This window comes from Numenius arquata, chromosome 21 (genome assembly GCF_964106895.1).
Source record: "Numenius arquata chromosome 21, bNumArq3.hap1.1, whole genome shotgun sequence".
Lineage (NCBI taxonomy): Eukaryota > Metazoa > Chordata > Aves > Charadriiformes > Scolopacidae > Numenius > Numenius arquata.
Window position 1 is genome coordinate 6,376,669 of NC_133596.1, and position 27,804 is coordinate 6,404,472.

The following is a 27,804-nucleotide window of genomic DNA, read 5'->3' on the forward strand; positions in this document are numbered from 1 at the left end:
GCTCTTTCGATCCACAGGGTAATTCTCTTTACACCATGAAGTTACTCCTTGGTTCCTGTGCAGTAAAACTTTCAAAGCCCTTGCTATATCCTTCTCTGATCACTGTGCAAAATACCCTGTCTGGAGTCACACAGTGAATGAACGATCTCTCTTAGAGACTCATTTGTTCCTTCACCCAGTGACTGCTCTCACCACGGGGCTATCTGGGTTTGCTTTGCCACTGGGTCCCCAAGAGGTGCTGCCCCAACTGGAGACCCAGCGATGGGGATGCTGCTTTGGCTCTTGTGGAGATCTCCTGGGCAATCTGAGCCACTCCGGGGGCTCCTTTGAACCACTGCTTCCACCTAGCATTTTCCACAAGTGCCAAACACGAGGAGAACGGTGGCACTGTCCCACTCCGTCCCGCTCCCACACTCGTTTTCTCCCACTCACCGCGGAGGGGACGGTGCTATACAGCCGTGCACACCGTGCTGACTGTGAACTCCGTCTCGTTGGCCATGATGTCTGTGGGCTGCAGGTTCCGGTCATACATTGGATTTTCAAATGTTGCTCGGACATTGGTGTTTTCATGGCCTGCGTAGCCATTAAATGGGACTTTTGGTCTTCTCCTGCAGGATGTCAGACAGAAAATCCAGAGAGATCATGGCTACTGACTATGAGGAGCCAGAACAGCCCTGACAACACATCAGTGGAAAGGAAAAATCTGCTTTTGGAGAGGGCAGGCACCTGGGGACACGGCAGAAGGGATCTATAGAAAAATCTTTGTGGACGTGTAGCACAGGCAGCTCCCCGGGCTTCGCTCTGGCCCAAAGGGTGCTCCCTCTGCAGAGCGACCAGCCTGCACGGGGCTTTGCAGCAACATTTCCACTGATCAGGAGAAGTAACTAATTTGCACCACATGCAAAGCCGGCTTGAACGCCCAGGTATGAAATCTACTTTGCCTTATCCTACCTAATGTTGCCACAAATCTTATTAATGGTCATAAAAGCCCTCCACACTCTCCCCTCCACGCATGCTTGCTTCATCATTTTTTCAGCTTCTGAATTAAATGAGAAACCAGGTGTAGGGGCAGTGCTTTTAAGTCAAGCTCACAGATATTTCCATCATCGCCCTGGTTTTGTTTCCCCTACTGGCAACATCCCCAAAACCCACCTGTGTTTGTAGAGATAAAGCACAAACCCTGCAATAATCAGGGCTATGAAAGGCACAAGAATGGCAGCTGCCACAGAACTGCTGTTGGATGCAAAATGGTGTCCTATTGATTCCGGATCATTTTCCAGCATGCTGATGTCTGAAACACAGCAGAAGGAAACGCATTTCAGAACACCGCTGTGGGAAACGGGGTTTGCTTGAGTTACAGGTTACATCATCAACAAACGAATAAGATGGTCAGAAGTGTGGCTCTAAAAGGTCATCAAAAGCTTCTGAGCTGCACGAAGAATGGTTTGGAGATCTATCCTAGCTTAGACATCATCATTTATTTAGAACTGCAATTAAAGAGAGATGTAAATAGATTTATCTTACCAAAATGCTCAAACTTGGATGCTTAAAGTTAGGCTTTAAGGGAGACTTTCAAAGGCTGTGATAATGAGTATCTAATTCTCCATAAAGGTGACAAGACTCCAGGGTCAGATTCCAAAAATCCTAAGAGACTGAAGAGCTCTAGCCACATTTTAGGAGGTATTTAGGAGCTTAGAGCTTGGTTTGTGTAAGCTCTCAAGTGCCTCTGTGATTTCTGAAACTGAGATGGAGACACGTTTTGTGGTAGCAACGGGACTTGGGCTTTTAGGTCAGACATCTGGCAACACGGAGAAAAAATGTGTTTAGGTGCTATTTGTGGCTCCAAACTCCGTCTTTGAGCAGAAACCTGTTTATTTAAATGCCTCACTTTGCTCCCAAATTAAAAATTTGGATCTAGTGTTGCTCGTCTCCCATAAATCTTACACTGAGGATGGGTTTAGCCCTTGACAGAACATCCAGTGTCCAACCTATTTAGTATTTAAACACAGGGGCAGAGCTGCTGCCTCCGTCGTGCAGGGAGGAACGGGAGGCGAGAAAGGAGCAAAGTGCAGGGTGGAAGCTTTGCCAGGCCATGGGGACCCCCTCCTCCCCATGCTCTCTGCCTCAGATGTGAAGGAACAGAAGCTGTTTCAGATGCCACCATCTCCCACCCCCCTGGGGTAGAGAGATCTGAGGGCACCCAACTTCTCTACCCCAGTGGCTGGTTTGGGGTTTGTGAGCTCTCTTCTAAGAGGTGATGGAAAGGGTTAGGTTAAACCTGATGGTTCAAAAGCATCTATAAAGATCTGGTCCAGCAGGGTTGAAAATTAAAGGCAGGGACGGGAGAAATGTCCCCTGTTTGAAAAACCCCACTACCACCAAAATCTAGCTTTTTAGCAACCAAGAGAAAAAGTACAAATAGGAGGGACTTTACCAAGTCTCTGAAGGCCAAACTGCCCGAAGCCTTTGCCACGCACAAAGCCCTGGTACACAAACGTGCCGCTTGAGGACTCCGACGAGACCTGCAGTGACAGGAGAGCAGAGACCAACACATCTCTTCAACCCTTCAGCACCCACCTTGTCACAGCCTCTTGCAGCTTCACACGTAGCATTAATCTGATTCAACTCCCCAGAAAGCCGTGGAATTTTTTTAAGCAGTCTGACTGCCCAACAACTTGTTAAGACTCTCATGTCTCAAAGGAAGGAAGAAAAACCTGTATCTTGTTTGCAATAAACTACAGAACACGTTGCTAATTCAACAGGGATAGCGAAAGCTCTGGGCTACAACTGGCCATGGGTCAATCAGATGCGTGTTTCTTTGAAGCTCCAGCAGATCTCTTAAGGGCATGGGAAATTACCAGACACGGAAATTGGGGTGAGGAGTTGACTCCATAAGGGAAGATTAGCTGTTCTAGCTTGATGTTTAACAGATATAAAACGTTAAAATGGAATTAATCATGTTGGTTTCTCCTTCAGTGTTATGTGGAAGCCTTACAGATTTAAAACACAGGGCAATAAAAAACCACACAGCTGCAAGGGAGCAAGGGAGAGCCGACTGTCATGTAACGTTATCTCATACGCCTGAAGAAAGCCCTCTGTCCCCTTCAGGCGAGCAGGTCACCAGAGGACAGCAGCCCTGTCCTACCACCAGCTAAAGGAGTCGTCCCCTCAGCTTCAGCGAGAGAAAAGCTGGGGCTGTGACAGCCATGGGAGGAGCTGTGTGGGCAGACGCTGTGTACGAGGTCCCTGTGCACTTACATGTCCATCTAGAGCCCATTTATCGTTTTTGAACTTGTTGACAAAGATCTCCAGCGGCCCCGTTATCTGGTAAACCTGGAGAAGCAGGTGCACATCTTCTTTCTTGTAAACACCTGAAAATAAATTACTTTTAATCACTACATCACAATGACTCTATTCGAGTTTCAGGTAATTAACTTTCTACTTGAGAGAGTAGAGAAATCACCTCATCATCTTGGAGCGGACAACTCACAGTGGGAAACACACCACAAACACGATCCCACGTCCACCCCCCAGGATACTGAAGACATTTTGCACATGGGAAGAGGCTCCACCGTGAACGTGCAGGTTGTGTTGCTGGATCAGTAACAACCCAGGGCTCCATGAAGAGCAGGGACAAGGAACACTCATGTCATTTAATCTGGTTTGTCTCGGGCTACGAGTCCCCAACTCCGGCACAAAGGGAATGGACGACGGACTGGGCAGCCCTTTCAGGCTTGAGTCAAAGCAAACTCGGGTGTCTGGTTTTGTTTGCCCTGGTCCAATCAAAGATTGGAGACATCAAACCTGGGTGGTTCTGTAGAGCTTGATCGGAGCATCCTCATCACAAAACACGCGGCCCCTCGCTCTGCGAGGCCACTCCTGACAAGTGTAAATCCCCCCCCAGCGGCCACAGTGCTCCCTTACCCGACACCTGGAGCTCCACGCCGCTGTGGTCTATCAACGTGGCGTTGACTTTACTGGTGGCGGGGTCAAAGCTAGTGACAGACAGCATCGCAGGCTGCTTTTTCCCCATGTATTCGTAGGAGCCTTTCCAAAGGGAATTCCTCGCAAACACATCAGCAGGCACTAGAAACCACAGCGATTGGGAAAGTAGAAAAACAAGCGCGTCGCCATTTATTTCCTTTTTTTTTTTTTTCAGAAATCAAAATAGAGCAAATTTCTTTCTTTCTTTGAATTCACAAATACGTATTTAAATATCTCAAAATCCCACCCGCTCTCTGTGTTATCATCACTGAGTACAAAGCCAGAGAGAGGAGAACAAACAAGCTGATGACTTTAATTTTGTTGTTTTGACAAAAAATGCCACTGAAATTTTAAAAACCAACCCACCCCCAAATTAATTTCTTAGGAAAAGCTAAAAAACCCTCCATTTTTCTGAAAAAAAGCTCTAATGTAAAACATCCTCGAGGGCTCGAATCCCTGGAGAGCCCTGGGAAAGGCAGTGGATGCTGGTGCCCGACTCCCTTCAGGCTCCTGTCCGTTCTCCAGTGAAGCATGGAGAGGACAGAGCACACGGGCTGCTCTCACCAGCCCAGCACTTCCGAGACCTGCATGGAACAGCCGGGTTTCTGGCTGTCCTGGGGACGGGATGGACCAGGAAAGGTCCAGGTCCCTACTAATATGTCCCACGTACCTGAGACCTTGGCGAGCGGTGGGTCCCGCGCGGTGCCAACTGGCCTTCCGCTGGGGCGGACATCAGCTGGAAGAGAGGGGCAAACCGGTGAATATTGTGGCATCTGACACTGCTGAGACACTTCTTCTCTGCTGGTGGCCATAAAGGACCAGGACTCCGGCTGGCACTGCTCGCACACGTAACGCGGCTGCACGTCCCCGTGTACAAGGGCTTTGAACAGGACCCTGCCCGACCCACTGAAACAGCACGAAGCTTTCATTTACCGTCCTCCCCCACCGTCTGCCCCAAACCAGCGTCCAGACAGAGCTACCACAACAGCCACACAGCTCTATTTGAAGATCAGACCGCTGCATGCTCCTGAGCTAAGACTTTGAGGCAGGTAAAAGGTGGGCAAAGCCAAGAGCAACCTTTGTCTTGTGCAGACGCTTCTAGATCTCAACCCATCAGGTAGAAAATCCCTTCCTTGCCTCTCCCCCGGCACCCGAGCAGGACCCTGGGAGAGCTGCGGTCTCTACAGCTCAACCACGCACACACACTTGTGAAACTCTAAGAAAATAGGTGTTTTCTCTCAGGCTGCAACGCTCCCCTCTGCGGGCAAACGCGGAACCAGGGTGGTGCTGCTGCTCAGGGCTTTTACCCAGGCAAATGGGTGGTTTTCCCGTCCAGCTGCCATCTGCTTTGCAGGTTCGATGCTCGGATCCTCCAGTGAGATAGTACCCGCTCTGGCAGGAGTAGATCAAGGTGTAGCCCAGAGAGGGCAAATCCAGAGCACCGACGTTGGCGTGGGAGGGGGTCTCCGGCTGCTTGCAGTGGTGAGCTGAAAAGCAAAGGAAAACAGAGATGAGAGATGTCCATTCGTACACAGAAAGGCAGAAGAGGGACACCATGATGTCAGCAGGGACAGAAATCTCTTAGAAGAGCTTTTTTCAGCAAAATTTTTCTCTGCTGACGGAGGGGAACAATGCCACGCCTGGATTTTTCCCAGCCAGATGAACTAATGAGACCGTGCTTCCCGTGCTTGGCTGGCTGGGCTGCTCTCTCTGGCTAAAGCTCCCTTCGCTCCTCTCCAGCTTCCGTGAACTGAAACTCAGGCTCTGCTATTCCTCACCTTTTAAGGAGAAAAAAAGCCCAAACCAAATGATGCTAAAGACACCCTTCTCCTTCCTTTAACTCTGGCCCCAGCACTGTGTTCCAGGTCTACTTGCCGACCAAAAACTGCCTTTACAGAGCATCAAGACACAGTGAGTTTAGCCAGTAATTCCAGTGAGTGCATTACAGATCTGGTTTTGTGTAATGTCTCTTCATGGGACCAGTATCCCAGTAATAATTTGCACCTACCTGTCCATAGGCTCAGACAGTAAGTCCTCAGAAGTGTGCAATAGTCATAAATTCCTATAATTGCTCAATAACTTTCAGGATTTGGCCACAGAGCTGGAAGCTGAGCTTGTCCAGCTGCCACCAGAGCGAGCGTGTGCCCACACGGCTCTATCAGGGCCCGCTGTAAACGTGTCACCACTTTCCTTGAGAAGTGACGACACAAAATGAATAAATCACAGAGCCGGGAAGCTCCCTCTCACCCACACTGTAAATTTGCCCTCTCTGTAGCTCTCAAACTGCTCCTGAATGAAAACAAATCCTCGGCAGCCTTCATGAGGGTATTATCTTCATCCTTGTTTTACAGAAGATGAAATACAAGACCCGGAAAGCTGGAAGACTAACCCGAACTGGCACGGGCTGGGAGCCCCGAGCCCCTGGCCAAGCTCGGAGGCAGCACTTCAGCGCTCATCAGCAGCAACCGCATCCAACTTGCGGTGGCGGATGGGAAGGCTTCACACAAAACCTAAAAGCAACAGCTCAGCAGTCCTGACCGGCACAGGTAAGCCAAAACCATCTTCTACCTCAATACATCTCGTACCAGGAGCAAAATCCCACCTGCAGCCACATCCCCGCAGCCTTTGGTTCAGCACAGAGGAGCCCGTGAATGTGGGGACATGCTCCCACCACCCAGGGGAGCTCCTTCCAGAGCATCTGCTGCCCTGTCCCCTGATGCTACATGTAGTTTTTAAACTCTTTGGTTGGGTTTGTTGGTGGAAAAATATCTTGTCAATAAACCACCACCTCCACAAGGGAGAGGAAAAAGGTTTTAATACTTAGGATGCAGAGGCCATGATGGATATCACCACTTAAATACATTAAATTAAACTCCTTCTGGTGCAGCAGGGAAAAGATGATGGACAGCTTAAAAGAAAGAGCAACAAGTTATTAAAGATGAGGAGAAACACTGCTTTGCCGGAGAGCCCTTCTGGCTAAATGTTAGCCCTGGTCCCTGGAGAGTGAGCTCACGTCTCGGCCATCAAACGCAGTTTCAGAAGCACAAAACAAAGTCTCACCTGAAACTATGTCTCTGAGGAAGGGACAAGTGAAAAAAAAAATGTCATCTGAAATCAGAAGTGGCTGCTGGTGCAGTCACGTCAGGAGAGAAGTGATTGTGTGACCTCCCTTTTCTTCAAAAATATGTTTTTCTCAGAGCTCCTGCCCAAATTACCAGCTCTTCAGAGCCAGCAGTTTTCACGGTGAAGCACAGCACCAAAGCAAGGCAACAGCATGGTCAAACGTCCCGATTTCCCTTGGCAAAGCCTCTCCCAGGACTTACGGACGCAGTCCGGCTGCACGCCGCTCCACGTCAGGTTGGGGAGGCAGGTCCTGGTGGTGGAGCCCTGCAGCAGGTACCCCTTCTGGCACTTGAAAAAGATGATGCTTCCCACCTGTTTCCACGGGAAATAAAACAAGGTGATTCACCCAGTGCTTATAACACAAAAGCACTTCCGTAATTCCCCGTCTTCTACACCCTGGACAGGGCAGTTGCCTGCTTTCTGCCCACACCGCCCCGTGCAGCTCTTACCAAAGTCAGGTTTGTGGGTTCTCAGTATTAATTAAAAATTCATTAAACCCCAGGATTAAGGTAACTAATCAGCAGCAAAACTGAACCATCCCCTCTGTTACAGGAGCAGCCGTGTGGAATGGGCTCTCCTGGCCCCGTCGCAGCCGGGAAGGGGCAGTGGGGGCTGCGGATGGAGCATCCCGGGGAATTGCTCTGGGTTCCTCTCTCCACCGATCTCACACCCTACGGGAGCTGGGATTAAGAAAGCCACCCACAGAATTTGGTGTGAAAATGAATGGAAATTACGTCCCCGGTGTGAATACTAATTACACTAATAACTATCAATTAGCACTGTAATTAATATCATAAATAAGGCACTGCTAGTTAATCCCGCACAAATGCGCTCTGAGGTCTGATGGAGCACGCCGGGATGTCCTGCCCACGGGAGGACACGTTAATCCATAAGGATTCAGACAGGGGCTGACCCCAGCGGTCTCGGGGAGCAGGCGAGGGGACCCCAGCGCCGTGGCCCTACCTGGTAGCCCTGGGAGTTGTTCTGCATGCCAAAGAGAGGGACGCCGGGGTCGGCGCAGGTGGTGAGGCTGGGGTCTGGGGGGAGAAGAGCAGAGGCAGGGCTTTAGGGGAGCGGCTGTGGAAGGGACAGGGCTCTGCCTTCCCCTGCTCCACGCAGAGACCCTGCTGCGCCTTCGCAACGGGACAGGAACATTTCTCTACAGAAGGAATACACGGCAACAAGGGAAAATACACGGATCTTTTTGTTTCCTAAATCCCTGACTGCTGCAACGCAAACTAACCAGAGGCACTCCGTCACCCAGGAGGGAACGTAACAACATAAATTCTGTGTCAGGGACAATTCTCTTTCCTTCCCCTATTCTACAGACGATGAACGAAGCACCCGGCTCACCGGGGCTGTGGCCTCCGCTGCCACTGGCCACCCCTGGCACCGGGGTGACCCTGTCCTCCCCCGTGCCCTGGGCCAGCACCTTCGTCCTTTGGGCTCAGCTCATCCCTCGCTGTTTCCTAGAGATAGATGGGGGCTGGAAATTTTAATGCATCTCGGATACATAATCTCTCTTTACGCCTCGCTTGTTCTCAATCTATCAGAAGATGAATACACACAATTCAGCAGGAATACCTGCTGCTACTCTTCTAGCATCTATCACTTCCTTTTTTTTTTCCCCCAGCATGTCAACAGTAGCAGGACGTCAATGGCATTAAGGCAGAGATGCAGCACGTTAATATCAGCATCCCAAACCGAGCGAAGGAAACTGAAGTTTCTGTTGGAAAGGCAGCTCAGAGGCAGCAGGTTCCCTGCTCCTTAGGGCCACATGGCTGAGCTAAGCTGCCAGGCTGGGCACAGGGATGCTCCGGTACCCAGCCAGGGCAGCTGGAGCATCACAGGATCTCAGTGCAACCAGATGAGTCTGCTCTGGGTTCCCAGCCTTCTTCAGCATGCTCAACATTGCTACGAGAAGGACCATCCACCCCACAGCAAATCCCTCTCTACGCTCACTCAAAACACTCCCAATTTACAGGACTGTGGAGGACAAGAAATAAACTAAGAGAAGTCTCCACCATGCAGCCCAGTGGGACGGCAGTGGCCTTCACTACGGTCTGCAGCTACAGGACAACGGAGCACACCTTCTGTACCTAACGGCACGGTGGTTTATTCCTCTGCCTTTATTCCTTATGATCTGACTTATTTCCCTCTTCACACTGAAACATTCTTTGCTCGTTGGTGTCCTCCTCAGGTCCTTGGAGCTGCGGTGAGTAACTAAACAAGGGACACAAACTGTGGCTGGTTTGGGGCTGTGGCACACAAACTAATCCATTCGCCGTCATTCGGCTCTGCTGAGCTTTTGTCATTTATCACCGACACAGTTTCCATGGAAGCCCCCAGAAAAATCAGCGTCTCTGAAATAAATAACTAGAGAGCCCCGTGGCTGGATGAGGCGGCAGGTGATGGATGGCAGAGGGTGGAGGGCAGAGCCCCCGTCGCCTGGTTGCATCTGGGGGTGGGGGGGCCATCTGTGGAGCTGACAATCCAATGCCTCGCAAAAATGGGTGAGATCTGAATAAATGCACCACTTTGGGTTCAGCTGCCCGTGTCAGACACTGACGTTGTGGATCAGGGCTTTGTAGACACACACATGTCTTCTCCCTTCCCATGGTTTGTTTCGGGGAGACAAATTCTAAGCCCGTTTCCTGAGCAGCACAAAGAGCTGTGTTTGCTGGGTTCAATCACGGACGGCTCTGGAGGATCCCAGACAAGAAAGCGATAGAGCACTTCAAGCCAATATTTACACCATGAGGTAGGTGCTCCCAACCCTTTGTAGCCGAGAAAGCTCCTGGAGAAATCAATGGGAAACCTGGAGGTTCAGGCCACAAGTATTTTTACATGACTTTAACCGGTGATGCATTTATGATGGAGCTAGAACAGCCAAAAACCGTGGAGAACAGCCCGAGATGTGTTTCTGCCCCAGATGCCCACATGAGGGGATGATGGTGGTGTTCAGGCAGAGAGTTAAGGCAACGCCATGCAGCCCCTGCAGTTTATCACCCCAGGAGCCCTGGGGTTCAAGAATGTAGCCAGAGTTTTAAACAGGCGAAGAATGCTGTGACTAATTATGATTACACGCCCCCCCCCCCCCCGCCCCGAGGTTTCTGGAAGCCCCAGAAAATGGGCATCTGAAGAACGTGTGGAAATTTCAGCCTGAATCCCAGCACCACAGCTAGGCAAAGCGATGTGTAGGATTTTGGTCTCTGTACACAGCACCTTCATCCTTCGAGAAGCCGCTGTTCTGCCATTCTGGATATAACTCGAAGGCAGCAGAGAACATGAGAGTTCTCACGGGCACCCTTTAGGCAGAACTGGGGTTTGCTGCAGTTTCTGTGGGTGGCAGAGCTCCCTCCAGAGCAGCCCATGGTTGCTCTCTGGGGTCAAACCACATTTCCAGCCCCATCGCCAACAGCGATGCTCCGTGCATCTCCACGGGGCAGCACGCTGGGCTGGAGGGTCCCCAAGCAAGCCCAGGAGCAGCACAGAGCCCACCACTGTACAAAGACAGCAGGACTGATGTTGCCTGGGCTGCAGCAGCGTTAGCACGGTACAGGGCATGAGTGCGGGCACGGAATGGCACCGGTGGCACTGTCACTGCCCCCAGCCCCAGAGGGAACTTGGGAATCACCAGCCTTTGGTACCTCTCATGGTGCTACCCTCTGCAGCTCTTGCATTTCCAGGTTTCAAATGTTAACCTGGAAGTTGTGCAGAGGAAAGTCCCCCTCTGGCAGCCCAGCACAGTGCTGAGGAGCAGGAACAGGGAGGACACTGTCTTCCTGGGACGCTCTACGTACCATCAGGGGCACAAACGACGGGGACAGGCGCTGAACCTAAGCAGCAAACCCCAAGAGAAGGAGACGGGCTGTTTTCCACCAGCTAGTACACATAAAACCAAAAGCATCATCCCTATACATTCTGATTTTCGGGGAAACCAAGCGCTAATTTCTGCAAACCCAGAAAAGAAAACCAACTTTGCTACGAACAGAAAAGCAAGGTGGCAACTCAAAGCTCCGGGCTTGCGGACGCAGGACAGAGGAGCCCCTCCTCACCTATGCAGCTGGGCTGGGTCCCGCTCCACGTCCCGTCCGACTGGCAGAACCTCCGGGCCGATCCCACCAGCACGAGCGGGGCGAGGCAGGAGAAGGAGACGGAAGAGCGGTAGGTGAAGCCTCTGTCCTCCCTCCTGCCTTGCGCGGGTATCCCCGGGTCTCCGCAGAACACAGCTGCAGGGGGCAGAGAGACAGCCGGGTTGCGATGAGCTTCCTCCAGAGCAAACAATGTTAATCAGCTAAAGATGGGTCTATTAACGGCCCAACCCTTACCACTCCCTGCCATCAAACTCTGTGATTGACGAGGGAATTAGCAGTGGTGGAAGGCATCGCTGGCTACTTTTCCTTGTAATTCCCTCTTTTTGTCAATTGCCATTAATTAACTTCCACCTTCTCTCCCATCTTTTCTTTTCTCCATTTTTTCCCCTAACAGCATGCTTAGCTTTAAAATGTATCTCTAATTGCACGATGTCAAATTGCTATATGGTTCCATGTCACACAGAAAGCCCACTAATTACACAAGATCCAGGGAAAGGTGCAAGGAACACAGCGAGGGCTTTGTATGATTTAATATGAAAATGGCCGTTGTGCAGCTGCCAGCCACTCAGCCAAGAAAAGAAACTCAAATCTGCCTTTATCATTATGAGACATTTAACTAATTTTTTTTGCATTAGCTATTGTATCAAGCACACGGGTTTCCACTCAGCCAAAGCTCTGCCTTCACAAAACATTCCTAACTTCTGCTGCGACAACACAGTGCCCTTTGCCAAAAGGTTTATTTCCCCGGGGTCTTTGGCAGTTTCAGAGCCCTGATGGCAGAAGACTCCGTCACTGAGGAGACACACGGACACACAGCCAGTTTTAGAGCTGCCTGGTAGGGAGGAACATGCAAGATCTTCAGACTTGTTGCAAATGCGACCTCACATCTCCGTTACGAGGCGGAGTGATCAACTGCGTCCCCGTGGCCACTGCTGCCTCCTCGTTAGAGGTGGCAAATCAAGACCCCCTGCAATTTGGCTGCTGTCGGAAGCGGGGAGGACATTCAGACTTTTGGCTACAGGCACTCTAAGCATCATCAGCCTTTTCTCCTGGCCTGAAAATCTCCCACCAGCTCCAGTTAATGCAAGACTTCCCTTGGGGTGGAAAACGTAGCAACCAGATATTTAACTTTCCACATGCTGAGAACAGTCCACCCATAGCTTCTATGATAAGGCAGAGCTGACACTACAAATGAGCCACATGGAGACCATGTTGGAGAGAGAGCATCAAAAACTGGGTTTCCATCCTAGTCCTCCACCCAGCTCCCGTGCGAACACGTGGATTGCTGCCTACTCACGGAAGCACTGGGGGATTTCGCCGCTCCAGGTGCCGTTGCCCTCGCAGGTCAGCACGGCGGGCAGGGAGAGCTGGTAGCCCTCCAGGCAGGCGTAGCTCACGCTGGAGCCCCAGCTGAAGTCCGAGCCCACCACCTTCCCGTTGGGGATGGCTTGGGGGGATTTACAGATGATAGCTGAAACGAAGAACAAAAGCACACTCGGTTCTCTTGACTTCTCAGTGTAGTTATTTCCATTAACAAGCAAATTCATGTAGGATCAAAGTTAGATTCTCCTCTCGCAGAGCATCTCCTGGGACTGGCCTAGCAGGGGGCTGTACTAACTTTTCCAGCTGTGTGTGTAGTTGTAAACCTCAGGATTTTACTTTGAAGTTCAGAGTTAACGAAATCCCAAATCTCCAAGTCAGATTTCTGAGTCGGTGCTCATTTCCAACCGAAGGTGAGAATCCAGCCTGACTTAGAAAACTCATCAAAGATTCCCTGGAAAGATTCATACATTTTGGACAACCTGGCTGAGTTTCAGATTAGCAGTTGAATCAACAACTAGTCTGTATTTCATCTGCTCTAGGGTATTTTAATATGACATTTTTGCAGCGCTTTGCTTTTCAGCTCAGGGGAGCGCTGGGAAAGATGCTAAGCTCATGCAAATCGGCCCGACCTCCAAATGAGACTCTGGCCACATTCTGTATTATTCCTGCAACATTAGCTCAGTGGAGAGAATGAAAGAGGAGGGTAAGAATTGCTCTTTACAGCCTCTAAAGGAACTGGAGTATATTTGGAAGTCTCTGTGTGGTCTGCATTTATATCAGACTCATGACAGGTGAATTTTCCAGGTTGCTAAAGAGGTACACAGATGCTGCCTCCAGCCTTATCTACACTTGGTGGGCGAGTAAAACACTTGCAGAAGAGATCCAGCCTGTCCTGCAACTGCTCTATTATTTCCCTTTCCTATCTCTGAACTACAGAGGCAATCTCAGAACTGAGAAATAATGAAAGATGATGCCAAAAAGGGTGTGCTTGCAAAACACACTATTTCATTCGAGTTTGATCTGAGTTCTTTGTGAAGAGTAAGTCACTTCCTTCTCTGTGCTTCACTTTTCCTTCTCTACTTCAAGGATAATAGCAATTGCCTCCCTCCCGGGCATATTGTGATGACTGATAGACCTAAAGATAGCAAGGTGTTCGTGCTGTGTTGATAAAATTGCGTTAAGTGCTATAAACTTAGGGGGGTTAGATTGGCTGATAGGGCCGAGAAAGTCCCAGGTGGGCTCCAGGCACGAGGCAGTAGTTGCTGCCCATCACCACGTCACAAGTTACAAAAAGTTTGTGGCCTGTGAAACTTGCATCCTCCAATCCTTACAGCAACCGCTCTTACCCTTGCAGACAGGTTTGGTGCCATTCCAGGTTCGGTCCTTCGTGCAGGTTAGAGCAGATGCCCTGTCTGACTCCATCATGTACCCAGGTGTGCACTGGAACACCACCGTTTTATTGTAGGTAAAATCACTGCCCAGCCTAATGCCGTTGGCTGGCACACCCGGGTCACCACAGTTGATCACTGCCAAAGGGAAAAAAAAAAAAGAAGCATTTCTGGCTGACCATCCTTTGTCTCACACTTCTGGAGCTGCAGTAACTACAGACCTGATGGTCCAGAGCATTTTTCAATGCAGGAGGTAACCCTCTAACCGTGGAGAAGGGAGCATTTGGAGCACAGAGGATGCGGAGGGCGGCGCTAGCTGTGGGGCAGGCTGGGCTACAGTACGTGGAGAAAACTTTGCTTCTCCTCAGTGGAGCGAGCAGAGATCTTAACAGCACATTAAGACCTTGCAAGAGGAAGTATTAACACACATTAAACATTAAAGAAAGCCTGGGTCAGTTCCGGACTAGGCGGAAGACAGTTTGGCCATGGCAGCCCCTCCTCTCTTTACCCTAGTTACTGACTCTTTATGTAAGGCCACCATCATCCTCGCTCCTGCCGTGGGCACCACGGGTGGGAGCCGTGGAGAAACCCAATGTGTTCACCGAGGGCTTCGCAGCAGGGGCTCTGCCTGCACACCGGCAGGCAGGAACGCTCACAGTCCTGAAGAACCTCTCCAGGTCGGCTGGAGAACCCCTTTCACATCTACTCGTGAAAGTTATTACAGAGCTCCCTTCATCCAACTGGAAAAAAAACAACCCCAAAGCAAGAGTTTTCCATTAGGTGCTTGCAGGGACTGCAGGCTGAGCGGCTACTGCTGCCATCAGACAGTTTAGCTGCGTTTCTCAGCGTGACACACGTGTGTGCACGTCCACAGCGAGCGTCCAACACGCCCTGACAACCTGTCCCCGGAGCCTGGCAGCATCGTTCATCTCTTCTTCCAGGAATTCATCCCGGTGCTCACCTGTACACTCTGGACTGGTCCCAGTCCACGTCCCGTTCACCGTGCAGTGCCTGCTCAGCACTCCTGTGGAGTAATAGCCCTCCCGGCACTGATAGATAATGGAACTGGAGAAAATCAAGCCGTCGTTAAATATAACCCTCGCGTTGCTGGGGGTTCCTGGGTTTCCACAGGATATAACTGGAAAGCAAAATGGCAAAGTTAAAAAACAAAACAAAACAAAACAGAAACAAACCCCCGCCCAACCCTAAAACCAAAGCTTTCATCCTGCAATTGACTGTTCTCAATAAAAGTAAGATTAGCTGCAAAGCCCCTGGATCAGCTCAGACAGAACAGGCTCTTCCCTGGAAAATCAGCTGCATCAACCCAACAGGGTCCAAAGAACCCACTCCCCAGCTCGGAGCAAGGGCTGCTCCTTGCCAGGCAGCACGTCCCAAGGCTACGCACAGCATCCCTGGCTGGGGATTGAAAAATCTCCATCCCTGCAGCCAGTCGGTCCCCAAATCACCAGCCCCACTCCCAGGGGGATCCCAGAGTTCACCAGCACAGCCAGGGCTGGGAGCCACCTCCTCCTGCCTCCTCGGGGCTGATGGAAGAACTCGTGTCCGGAGGCGTTATCCCAGCTCTCAATCTCACATCTGGTCCTACAGCTTAATAAAGCAGGTGGTGCCAAGCCTGGAGTCCTTCCATCTTCCAGGATTTTGGGAGCCTGGACCCGAGCATCCCGCTTCGCCTCCGGGAAGCTGACAACTTCACAGCCTTCAAAGGAATGAAAGCAGCTCGGGAGCCCGTGGCTCTCCCACTGCTCACTGCCCAGTTAGATCCAATTCTGCTTTCACAGGAGGCAGAATAGTGTGGGAATACAATTATAGGTTTGTCAGTGCCCAAGTTTTATGTCTAAAGTACCTCAGCACCACAGCAATAACAGGGCATCGGAGTGAATGGTGGTGCACGAAACCCTGTCACGACAAAATAAGCACCTGCAATAATTGCATCCAGCCCTCATTTACTCTGAAATTACAGGACATAAAAGAAAATCACATGAATCAAGGAAAAGCTTAAACCGCATGTTCCCAGCTCTTTGACAAGAAAACTCCTGCTCCCACCCCCCACCAGGAACGTGCCACAATCTCGGCAGGAGCATCGGTCTGTGCCTACACGAGGTGGCCCGTCCCTGCCCCGGGACTGTCCCCAGCACACGCCGCCAGCCGTTCTCCACGGCGAAACGCAACTTCAGGCCCCAGCAGGAGAACGACGAGCAGAGGCCACCGACGCGATTAGAGGAGTCTTCCTCCGCCTTGTTGCTTCGTTTGCTGACAGCCTGTTAACACACGAGCTTGTTGGAGGCATAGCTGTTTGACAGGAGGAGACTAATCACCATTCCGGACTGCGTGCGCAGGAACTCTGCGTGGCACCAAAACCATCCGAGGTGCGCTCTCGTTACGCATTTCTCATGCGGCCACCGTCTCTGTGACACACGGTGTCACTTCCAAGAGATGCTGGGATAAAAGTCAGATGCTATCAACTCAGAAAAAAAAGCTCTAAATTACTATTTCACCGCCTGCCCATACATCAGCTGTTCTCTCCTGCCCAGCCTCCTCCACCCATGCGTGTGGCCAAATGCACGCAGATGATCCAAAAATACGACTTCTGTGACTACAAGGAGACTCAGGGAAATGGTTTAATCACAGCGTGCATCAGCTGTGACCTGTGTATGCTAGATATAAAAGAAGCCATAAACTTAAGGATGAAAGGTTTGAACTTTTAAACCCATAATTTAAATATAAATTGGAGCTAATCATGCAAGTGAGCAGTAAGCGGGTAAATAATTCCCTCTGGCTGCAGCGGGAGATGCAAAATAGATCAGGCCCCAAAAGAAAACTGGATTTGGCTCTGGATTTTGAAGAGGGTATAAATCCTAAAGACCCTGGAAGTCCCCTAGTCATACCCACTCATGTCTCCCTAAGAATCTCAAACCCAACCACCTTTAAACTGAGCAAGATTCCCCCCGGGGAGCACCACTGGCCAAAGCAGCATCGTCCGGAGCAGGGCCAGGGGCAAGTGCTGTCAGTTAGCATACACTTTAGGCTCCTGCAGGCCTGCACAGCAAATACCCCCCTGAACCCCGTGAGAGGGGCTCGTTTTGGGGCCTTTCCTTCAGCCAGCGCCAAGAAAAGGCACATTTCTGCAAGGAGCCGCAAGCCCTGCTCTTCAGAAAGTGCAGCAAGGAAAACCCGAGGGCTGATGATGGTCCGTGTCTGACCACACTCAGGAGGTGTGCGAATACAGCATCCTCCGCATCTTCCCCCTCCTCTGACCTAATCTTTACAGCCATCGTCCTTCTTTTGGGCTCTGCTGCCCTCCGACCGCCCGACACATCAGGGAAAACCTCCTGCTGGAGCAAGCCACAGCCGAGAGCCTTCCAGTCTCAAAGCTTTTGCTTCAGGGCTGGTAACTTCCGTGCTGTTCAGTTTAACCGGCAACCCATAACCCACCTAATCATGTGGAGAGAGAAAGAAAAAAGCAGCCGAGACCCAAATCCCAGCCCTGCCACCTCCCATGTCCTCAGCAGACAAATGGGCACGAGGCACAACTCGGTTTCTTTTCCCAGTGTTATCACTTAAAATAAACGCATTTCTGTCTACTGAAACTGCCAGAGAGCAGCCAGAGCCCCACTGCATTTTGGATATGGTTTTAATTCACTTGGAGAAACAAAAAACATTATGAAAGAAGTTGAGCAGAATATTTCTTAAGTGGAGGAGGAGGAGGGAGGGTACAGCAGAGCCCCCTCCTGCATCACTCCCCAGTGAACACAGACGGGGCATCAGGAAGGAGGAGGAAGAAGGTAAAAAGAATCTACAATTTCATTTACACTTTAAAAACTTGCTGGAAATTAAAGCTAAATGAGGCCTTTAATCTGCAATTTCTAGAAAGCCAGGGAAGCTGCTCTTAACTAGGGACAACAAACCCAGAGCTACATAAACCACACTGAAGCAGGAGTCTCAGAAGGAGTCCCTGCAATTAATTTAATTCCAAACCATTCGTACATTTTATAAAATCAGTTGTGACCTCTTCCTGCCTCCCTAGTCCTGTGGCTTTCTTAAAAAAAAAAAAAATAATGTTCTAGTGGGTAAAAGGTATCAGGATTAAGAGCCAGTGAGTTTCAAGGTGACCCTCTGTGAAGCCCGGTGCTCCCAAGTGCTGCAGACCCCAGCTCCGTGGGTCAGAGCCGCTCTGGTCCCAGTGCAGAAGGCACTGATGGTCAAACATCAGCCCCTGGTCTTCAAAGTCAAGCAGATGCTTTGCAATTGAACCTGTTACGGCAGTTATTGCAACGGAGATAACAGCTCCTCTCCCCTTCTATTTCTGCTGTTGGCTGTGCATGGTGTCCTCTACCTCCACACACGTCCGTGTTCCTCTGCAGCGTGTCCCTCATCTCCTGCCGAAGGGACCCAGACCCTCTGCGCTCATCTAGAGAGCAATCTGCATTGAATTCCCGGGGCAGGTGAGCGCCGGTGACCTGCCAAGCCCCATCAGGCTTGATTTTGCTCGATTTTTGGTGGCTGAGAGCAGCGAACAAGCGGGTGAGTCAGAGTTAACGCACCGCGGAGGGGCCGAGCCGGAGCTCTTCCACGCCAGCAGAGACGCCCCTTCCTCCCAGGCACCGCCTGGGCACTCAGCCCTCATCCTCGCTTGCCTTGAATTCATTCAATCCCCAAATTAATCTCTCCCCTCCCTTCGCCTGTAAATACCTGTTCCAGAAAGAAGAGCAGTCCGAAGAACACCTTGTAGCGCTCGCAACGTGCCGTGAATACAAATGACGGAGACACATTGCTCATCACTGTAAATTACTTTCCTGTATTGGCCAGTCAGCACTTAACATTAAATGACTACATTATAGGGATAATGTTATTATTATTCATAAAGTATGAAAAAAAAATCTGCCAGGGATCCATATTTTGGTGCCTCTGGAACCTGATGGGTTATTTATCCTGAGATTAATGAACAGAGCCTTTCTACCGAAAGGAAAAAATAGAGAATGAAAAAACGCCCTGAGACCTGAGTGTATTAATAACATGATTCAGTGTCTTTTCAATCAAGAGCTCCATCAATTTGGAATAAATTTCCAATTCATTTACAAACTCTGAGCTTTTGGCTTTGAAATCAGCTGGAGAGAAGCACTTGCCCAGGTCTCCTTGTGTTTGGTATCCTGCCTCGCTTTGGCTTTTGTTCCTTCCCCAATTGATTTTTAACCACTTTTATAAAACAGCAGCAGTGAGCAGCACAGCTCAGAGAATCCGGCCGGGGGTTTATTAGATTGGATTATAGGGTCTTACTTGATTCCTTCAAATGGAAAAATAAGGGGTTTGGGGTTTTCAAATATGAAAATATGCTTACTGGATTATAATTAGCATTTTGTGTTTCTGCTTAATGTAAATGACTCCTGCATGTGCCAGTTCCAGCTTTAACGGAGGTTTGAAGCTATTGACATTTCTCATTCTGCTGAATTTCCTCAACAAAGCAACAACGAATTTTGTCGCTGGTACCGGACCCACGGATCTCACACCAACTGGGGCATTTCTGATCATCTGCTTGGCCGTGTGATGCAGCCCAAGGGAGACTCACCCCCGTGATTATCATAGAATCATCTAGGTTGGAAAAGACGCGTGGGATTCTTCCAGTGAGCCTGTGAGTGACAGTCCCGGGGGATGGCTGGATGTGGAGACCCATTCCCCAAAGCTCTAAACCTCTGTCTTGATGTTGGCACCAACCTGAAGAACCTGAACCCCTTTATACTCCCACCCCGCTGCACCCTGCACAGCGGAGCAGAGTTGGGCACGCAACAAAGCCATACTCATCCTCTAGCCCCGAAAAACCCTCCTGGGAGATGCGACCTGCAGATGTTTGGAAAGGGGAGAACTGAGGCTCCTTGACACACACACACAGCGTTTGGAGGAGACGCTGAACAGCAGCAGTACTTTTCACTGCACCAGATGGGCCCTGGCAACTAAGGTGGAAGGGACGGGCTGGCTGGTGGCCGTCCCTGCTGCAGTAACTCTGGGGACACCCTCAGCGGGCTCGGTGTGATGCAGGAGAGGATGCAGGGCTGGAGAAGTACCTTCACACTCCGGCTGGGTGCCGCTCCAGGAGCCGTTGGCTTGGCAGGTCCTCTCGGAGGAACCCCGGAGCAGGTAACCGGGCTCGCAGCTGAACCGCACCACGCTGCCCACGTCGAAGTCATCTCCCAGCCCGATGCCGTGAGAGGGGATCCCCGGGTCACCACACACCCCCTGGCTGCCTCCTGTCAAGAAGAGAGCACAGTATCAGCAGAGTGAGCAAGTCAGAGAATGGTTCAGGGCGGAAGGGACGTTAGAGATCATCCAGTGCCACCCCCTGCCCTGGGCAGGGACACCTCCCACCAGACCAGGTTGCTCGAAGCCCCCTCCAACCTGGCCTTGAACCCCTCCAGGGATGGGGCAGCCACAGCTTCTCTGGGCAACCTGGGCCAGGCTCTCACCACCCTCACGGCAAAGAAGTTCTTCTGAATATCTATTTTAAATGTCCCCTCTTTCAGTTTAAAACTGTCACACCTCATCCTATCGCTACACTCCTTGATAAAGAGTGCCTCCCCGTCTCTCCTGTGGGCTCCCAAAGTCACAGGGTTTGGCCCTTCTTCCTTCTCAACCGCATTCCTTCAGAGGGCCAGGACGCAGATTGGCAGCGTGTGGCTGACTCGATTTAACGCCGACTGGCTCTCAGCAGAGAGGGAAAATTCCAGATGAAACGTCGCCCCTGACTCCGGGAACCCACTGGTTTGAAGCCGGTTGCAAAATATGGCCGTAATTCCTGAATCTCGAGACGGAGCCCTCACCAGCTGCAGCTGCTTTCCCGCAGCAGCTGCTCCAGCAGACAGCTCACTGCCAGCATCAGTCACGGCCACGGTTCCCCTCCAAGTAGAAATGATGACATGCTCCGAGCCACCTCAGCACGCCCGACTGTATTTGCGGAACAAGAAGCTGTTGGGTTCGGAGCAAAGCGGCGGGAGGGATCCAGCTGAGAAACAGCCGCTCGTACAAGTTGCAAACACTCGGAGCCGCCGGCTGTAAGTTGCGGGGGGACGGGAGGAAGGGGAGCAGCTGGAGCTGACGCCTCGCAGGGCTTCTCTGGAGCAGGCTGGAGAAATGCCCACCTCCTTCCTCACACCATGCGAGCCGCCTTCTTGGCTTTCTCCGCTAACGATCTGCATAAACACATCCCCCCCAGGCCAGGAAAGACCATCCCACTCCTGCAGGTAGAAACGAAGTTCCCGGGCCTTCTGCGCTTTGCTGCAGGTACAGCCTTTGCACTCTTACGTGTAATATAAAACATAATGAGCATATTCATCATCTGGGGAACGTACTTGCTTGTAAAGAGAAGGGGGAGAACGCTCCAGGTTCAGCGTTTTCTTCCGTGTAATGACTTATATCAAAGTCTTTTGTTTCATCTTGCCAGAAGTGCTGTCGCACCGTAGGGATCCTCTGCACACTGTGGAGACCCTTTGGCAGGAGATGATCTGAGCTGTGTTCTGTCCCTGGGGAAGGGGCCTTGGAGAACCTCCCCTGGGCAAGAGCCAGAGAAGACATGGACCTCTGCTGGTTCCTGCCCCAGGCTCCAGCGAGGACATGTACAGGGGAGGCACCGGGAGAACAAGGCTCTGGGCTAGATTTTTGTGCTCTTGCTACTCTTAAAGCAGAGGAATGTGATTAAAGGCTTCATTCCTCAATGCTTTTGTAACTATACCACCTGATTTTGGTGTAAAAAAGGAGTTTTTCCCCAAGCCCTCGGGTGGAAATCACTGTTCGGAGGTACTGGGCGTTCTGCTGGCCCCAAACCAAGGAGGGTCTGTCAAACCCCATCAGCCTCGGTCTGCAGCTGCCTCCGTGAAATCATTCCGAAAAACCACAGACACCAGATGTCAGCAGGAACCAGTCAGAGCGACGCTGAACGCTTCCAGAAATCCACCCGCAAAGATGACAGGAGAGACAGTGAAAACCACATGGGGAAAAGGCACGAATTAGAGCAGAAAACCCTTCCGAGCAGCTACAGATCAAGAACTCTGCAGATACGGCTTCTGAATACCAGGATGACTCTGTCTGATTTCAGTTTCCCTTCCAAAGCAGAGGTTAAACTTGGTCAAGTGGACCTGCTAAATCTAAGTGGCATAATTAAAAATTAACACTTGTTCCAAATGCTTTGCTCCAACTAAGTTCTTATTTTGTCTGTCTCCGTGCTCTCCAAGGGACAAGTGAGGGGATGGCGTGGGGAGGGCTTTGCCCAGCATCCCACCAGTTATCCATCGCCCTTCCTTCCACTGGAGGCCATCAGCTGAGATCCCAGCACCCCGATTTCAGAAAGGCTTGGCAAGCACATCTCAGCGCATCCCCCTTGATTTTGACCCAAGTCCCCATCGGGGACTTTTTTTGCTTATCAGGATGTTTTCCGTGCAAGACCTTTCCCACTCTGGCACGGGAGCGGGGATGGACTTCTGCTGCCAAACTGCTCTCAGTGGCGATGCAGATGATGTGGAAACTCATTGTACCAGCTTCCACTTGCCTTGTGCAGACCTGGGACTGCTGTGATGCCATAACAGCAGATGTTAGACCCTGGAAAAGGGCCACCTGGGCTTCTTTTACTGGAATGCATGAGAAAGAGGGTCAGATAGGATGCGAGGACCTGATTTTGCCTAAGACACGTTCATCCTGTACAGACTCTGCATGGAGAACACTGTAAAGCAGCAGGCTGCAGCACACCTCCTACCACAAACATTTGCTGCAGTGATTTATTTCTCGTCTTACGAGCCGAGAGCTTTACTCTCTGCCAGCGCTTATCATCCGAGTTGCAGGAGACCAGGGAGCTGAGAGGCAGTGGTTTTCAGAGTCTCCCACAATCTCCCTCTGCGGCACGTGTATTTCTCCAGCTCAGCGACGCACATCGGCTGCCCCCTCGCAGGGTGGGAAGGGGCAGTGGAGGACGGGAGTGCCCCATCCCTTCTCCCCGAAGCCCCCCTCACCTGAGCAGTGGGGCAGGGACCCGCTCCAGCGCCCGTCCAGCTGGCACATGCGAGTGGAGTTGCCCATCAGAGTCCGCTTGCCGAGGCAGCTGTACCGGACCACGGAGCCCACCGTGTACTTGTCACCTGAGATCTGCGCGTGGGGCGGGGACCCGGGGTGGCCACAAGAGACCACTGTAAAAGAGAGAAGCGACAGCTTCAGCCACGAGGGAACTGCCCGCGATGCTCATTCGAAGGCAGATGCAGCAGGTACACGGCAATTTTGTGTCTTTGAGGTCACTGCACGGGACCTCGGCAGCTTAAACCCACTCCTCTGCCCCAGGGGCCACCAAATGCCCGGTGGTTCATGCCACGGTGCAGGTGTGGCACAGCAGACCTTCCATCCCTCTCCTACCAAGGAAGGTGAGCTGGTGCTGTAAGAACTGCTAAGGGTTTGTGCGTAAATACCTAGTCCTGACACAGACAGGTATTTTGCAGGTTCCTCGGAAAACTCATCCCTTCTTAAACATGAATTATTTCCAGGCACACCCTCACCCCCCCGCCCCGACCCGTGGTCCGGCGACACCGAGCTGCAATCGACGCCGTGTCACACCTGAGCAAATCACCCCGGCAGATTCTGAGCAGCGCTCGCTCGACCATCGCCGGTAAAAAACCACCTCTAACAATAATTAGTAGGTTTACTTTAGCTCAGCGATCAGAGCGGGGACGGGGAGGCTGCTGACAAATACACTGACAGATCCAGGGGCTATTAGACAGGTCTGGATGAGGATGCTCAGCGTAAAGACCACGCACCACTCGCTTTCTGAAGGAAAGCATCCGTAACTGATATCTTCTCTCCCTCTGCTCGAGTCTAAAAATACCAATACTGGCATTAGGTAGAAAACATGATGTATGTTTCAATAAAAAGGAGAGCACGCATATGTTTGGGCACGTGGGCGTTGAAATATACTGGTGCAGAGCTGTGACTAAAACCAAGGACGCTTTGCAAGGAAATGGGTTTGATAGCTAATACTTAAACTCACACTGTAACTAACAATTTAATAACAGATACTCCGGCAGACTCAGCTAAGCTTAAAACCTGTGGCGCTATTGAGGTTTTTAAAGGATTTATGTACACCGTGTGAAGACTGTTTCTTCTGATGCGTTCGGCTCTGCTCCTGTGTACTTTACTTATTGGACTCGCTCTCCCAGCCCTGGAGGGGGATCAGCTCTGTTTCACCCTCTCCTCAGAAACAGGCAGGAGACAACATTCGCAACCCAAGCTTGTCTGGCATCAGCCCTCTTAACTGATGGTTTAGGAAGCACCTAGTGATTCTAGGTACCCAGCTATAACACTTTAAAGGGGTATGGGTTTCAGCACCGAGCACATCTTAAGTTCAACACACAGAAAACACATGCAAAAATCTCTTACTTTTTTTTTTCCTTTGAACTATTAAGCCCATGAATCCAGAGAACCAGCTGTAAAACTGACCCAAGTTTCCAAAGTTTTGAGAATGCCCACAAATCCTCCAAGCCAATGGACGCTCAACACTTTAAGGAAGGAGATCCCTTTCACTTCGCGGGAAAGCTGTGGGCTGAGGGAGCCCGAGCTATTAAGCTCCCAGATTTTAAAAGGTGCCCGCTCCCCCGGAGCCCCTGCGGCTGCAGTAACACGCCGTTATCACTTGTCAATTCCCCATGGCCCGGGCAGGGGGCTGCAAACGTGAGAAAGTGGCATGCTGCTAAGAAAAGGAACGGAAAATGTGCCAAAAACTACTTTTCTTGAGTAGGTGTCAAAGGATAAATACAAGAAAAAGAAGAAACAATCATGGCTTTGGAACAGCTCAGCCGATTTGAACTTAAGGAGCTCTGTTTCTGACTGCTTTAGCGATTCGTTAGGGCAGGTACCAGGAGACGGCAGCGGCTTTAGTCTCCAAAAGCACACACACTACCTGTGCTGGGGGTTGGTCTGCTCCTGCCTCTGCCACCAGCCCGCTGGGCAGCCCTACATCAGCTCCAAACCCACGCTGGACCTTGCTTTCCCCCACTGTAAGACAGGGACAGCACCGCTGACATCTTTCATACAATGCATGGAGATCTCCTGGACTGGGTATCGCTACGCCAGCACAAGACCACCAGGAGCATCTTGGGTCTGTCTCTGCTCCTGGAAACACTCCTGAAGCCAAAGCATCACCCAGAACCTCCCAATTCTCCCTGCAAACCACAATGGCAGAAAGGGCCAGGGTACTGTAAGAAAGGGGGAAAAACGTAGACTAAGGGCCAGGAAGCAAATCCTCTTTAGCACCTGCATCGCAGCAGAATAAAAGCTGCGTTTATTTCCCCATCGCGCTGTCATTTCCCTCCCCCGAAGCCGCGGGGATGGGTGGGGGTAGGAAATCTCAGCCACGTCTGAGCGGGGGTAAATCCGCTCTGTCCTCCCTCAGGCTAATTGCACACTCCTTCCTCTCCCGATCTGGGTTGCAGAAGTTCTGCTGCCCTTCTCCACCTGCAATACATTTTTCTGGAGCTGCATGGAACCAGTAAAACCCAGCGGGAGCTGCCTTCCCCTGCAGAGGGAAACCATCTCTGTCTAAGAGGATTTCTTTCCTCAGACCAGGTATTTCCCTTCTGTGGGCAGGATCCAGAGGCCAGTGAAGCCGATGGAACGATTCCCATGGATACAAAGGGCTTTGGATCCAGTCTTTTTACATTCAGTGACCATTCAGCTGAGCAACAGAGAGCTACGTGGGATGAAGACCTGTGGTGGATGGGTTATTATTCTGAAGAACTTACAAAGACACTGTGGGAGGGCACGGTCCCAAGTGCCATCCCCCTGACAGGTAAGGACATGGGTACCCAGTAAATAATATCCATGGCTGCACTGATATGAGACAGTTGTTCCAAAGCTGAATCTGTGAGGACCACTCGGCTGCACTTGACGGATGCTGTTTTCCAGGTGCCCGGGGTCAGTACAGTTTACAACTGCAAACAAACAACAACAAAAAAACAAACAAAACAAAGGGTGTAACAAAGAACAAAGGATTCTCCAAAAACGAGCAGAAAAAGGGGGGGGAAATTGCAAATCACACATTCCACGATTTAAGTTTTTTTTATTTTTTTTAAAGGTTCTTTGGGGCAGAAATGGAAAAAAATCCTTATTAAAAGGAAAAAAAGAGAGAGTAGAGGCAATCCTGCAGGCTCATGTGCTGCCACGCGAGGCTCGGCCGCAGAACCTCTCTCGCTGGCCCCAAACCAGCCCTTACGTTGGCCAGTGGAGAATAACCCATTTCTTGACCAACACAGCAACGGTATCGACAGAGATGCCGGACCAAGGGAGTACAGAGGAAGGGGGTGCAGGGAGGGGAGGGAATTTGATAAGTGAACTTGAGCGCTAATGCCCATGAAACAGGGCAGCCTGGAAGGAGAAAGGGCTCTGCGCAAAGGCTGTAGCGTTTGCTGGGAGTAAACTGGTCCAGGGGTACCAGCATGACCTCTGCTAAGGGTCTGGCCTGATATTTTCTTGTGTCCTCTCCACTCACAACACATATTTCAATGTCCTGGAGGATGCAGGGCTCAGCAGGGACCGCTAACAGTTTGAGTTAACCTTGAAGCCCAAGGGAAAACCAGGTTTGTTGCGTGAGCTTTACCCAGCCCTTGGTGTTCAACCGTCACTTGTACCTCCCTGAGGGACCGCGAGATTTGGGTTCACGTGACTTTATGAGAGTGCCAAGCTGGATTTTAGGAATGCAGAGTAACCAAGGAGGGAGGCACAGACAGATCTGCTGTGCCTGGAGCTGGGTAAGGCAGGGGACTCACCGCGGCAGGAGGGCAGGGTGCTGCTCCACTGGCCGTTGGCCAAGCACTGGGACTGGGATGCTCCTTCCAGGCGGTACCCGGTGTTGCAGACAAACTTGGCCACGTCGTTCAGATTGAACTGGCTCCCTTGGGTCAAGCCATTGGCAGGGTTGCCAGGGTGGCCGCAAGTGATGGCTACAATTAGAAATTGGAGATGTTACTTTTTTGCTTGGAAAAACAGGGGATTATCCATTGGAAAAAGTTCCCAATGAAGGAGACTATAAAAAAAAGCCCCAAATCAACCCTGAAACCAACACTGACATCAAAGATTTGTGGCCAGCTCTGTTGAAATACTGAATCGAATTGAAAGCGTGGTACCTTTGCTCATTTTACCGGCATAAGAAATTCTCTGAACCGTTCTCTAAGCAGCCGAGTGCCAGCATCCTACTGACTTATACCATAAATCCCTAGAGCTCCTCTTCAAAAATCCCAGCTACTGCTATTAATCTATTGCCTTACATCACCCTGGGCATCATGCACACAGTCGTGAAACCTGATGTTTTCCTCCCTCTCCCAAGTCAGGTGTATGCTCACTACAGTATGAAGTTACACCTGGAGGGATAGTTAAAAGAGAGGGAAAAACATGAGAAAAATCAGGTTTCTAGCATATGGCCTAGAAAGCTTAAATCTTCCTGCTTTAAGTTTGGAAAAAACTTCAGGGGAAAACCTTTATTTCTAAATCCCTGAAATAAGGATTTTTGTGTAGTTCTTGTTCCTGTGGCTGATTTTAGGTTGGGCCAAAGGGTCCCGGTCTGAGGCAACGGCAGGAGGAGCAATGGGCGCACACAATCCTGAAACTCAAAGTGCTTTTGCCCGGGTCACGCTGGTGGCCCCTCAGCAGAGGCGGGTGACACAGGGAGGACACAGCCCCTGCTGCCAGGGACGCCTGGAGACCTTCGCTTTGAGCACAGCGGCGAGTTCCCCTGCGCAAAAGAAGCGTCAGAACACGCCATACAGCGATTTTGGGCTGCTTAAGGAACGCGGCATCATCCGACAGCCGAGGACAAAGCAATATTGATTATTGTCACGCTGAAACAGGGTAATGGT

The 27,804-nt window shown here is 50.9% G+C and overlaps 1 protein-coding gene across 1 annotated transcript in view; it reads right to left on the reverse strand.

Moving 5' to 3' along the window:
• Window positions 1–448: 448 nt before the first annotated feature.
• The window catches only part of CSMD2 (CUB and Sushi multiple domains 2), a 290,338-nt gene continuing 262,982 nt past the window's right edge, over window positions 449–27,804 (reverse strand). The window contains 17 exon segments of the mRNA XM_074162076.1: window positions 449–608; window positions 1,153–1,291; window positions 2,435–2,522; window positions 3,259–3,371; window positions 3,925–4,086; window positions 4,655–4,720; window positions 5,292–5,471; window positions 7,308–7,419; window positions 8,071–8,144; window positions 11,166–11,339; window positions 12,502–12,675; window positions 13,874–14,053; window positions 14,877–15,053; window positions 19,993–20,175; window positions 22,924–23,097; window positions 25,696–25,884; window positions 26,719–26,892. Coding sequence (XP_074018177.1) covers window positions 449–608; window positions 1,153–1,291; window positions 2,435–2,522; window positions 3,259–3,371; window positions 3,925–4,086; window positions 4,655–4,720; window positions 5,292–5,471; window positions 7,308–7,419; window positions 8,071–8,144; window positions 11,166–11,339; window positions 12,502–12,675; window positions 13,874–14,053; window positions 14,877–15,053; window positions 19,993–20,175; window positions 22,924–23,097; window positions 25,696–25,884; window positions 26,719–26,892 — 2,519 coding nt within the window.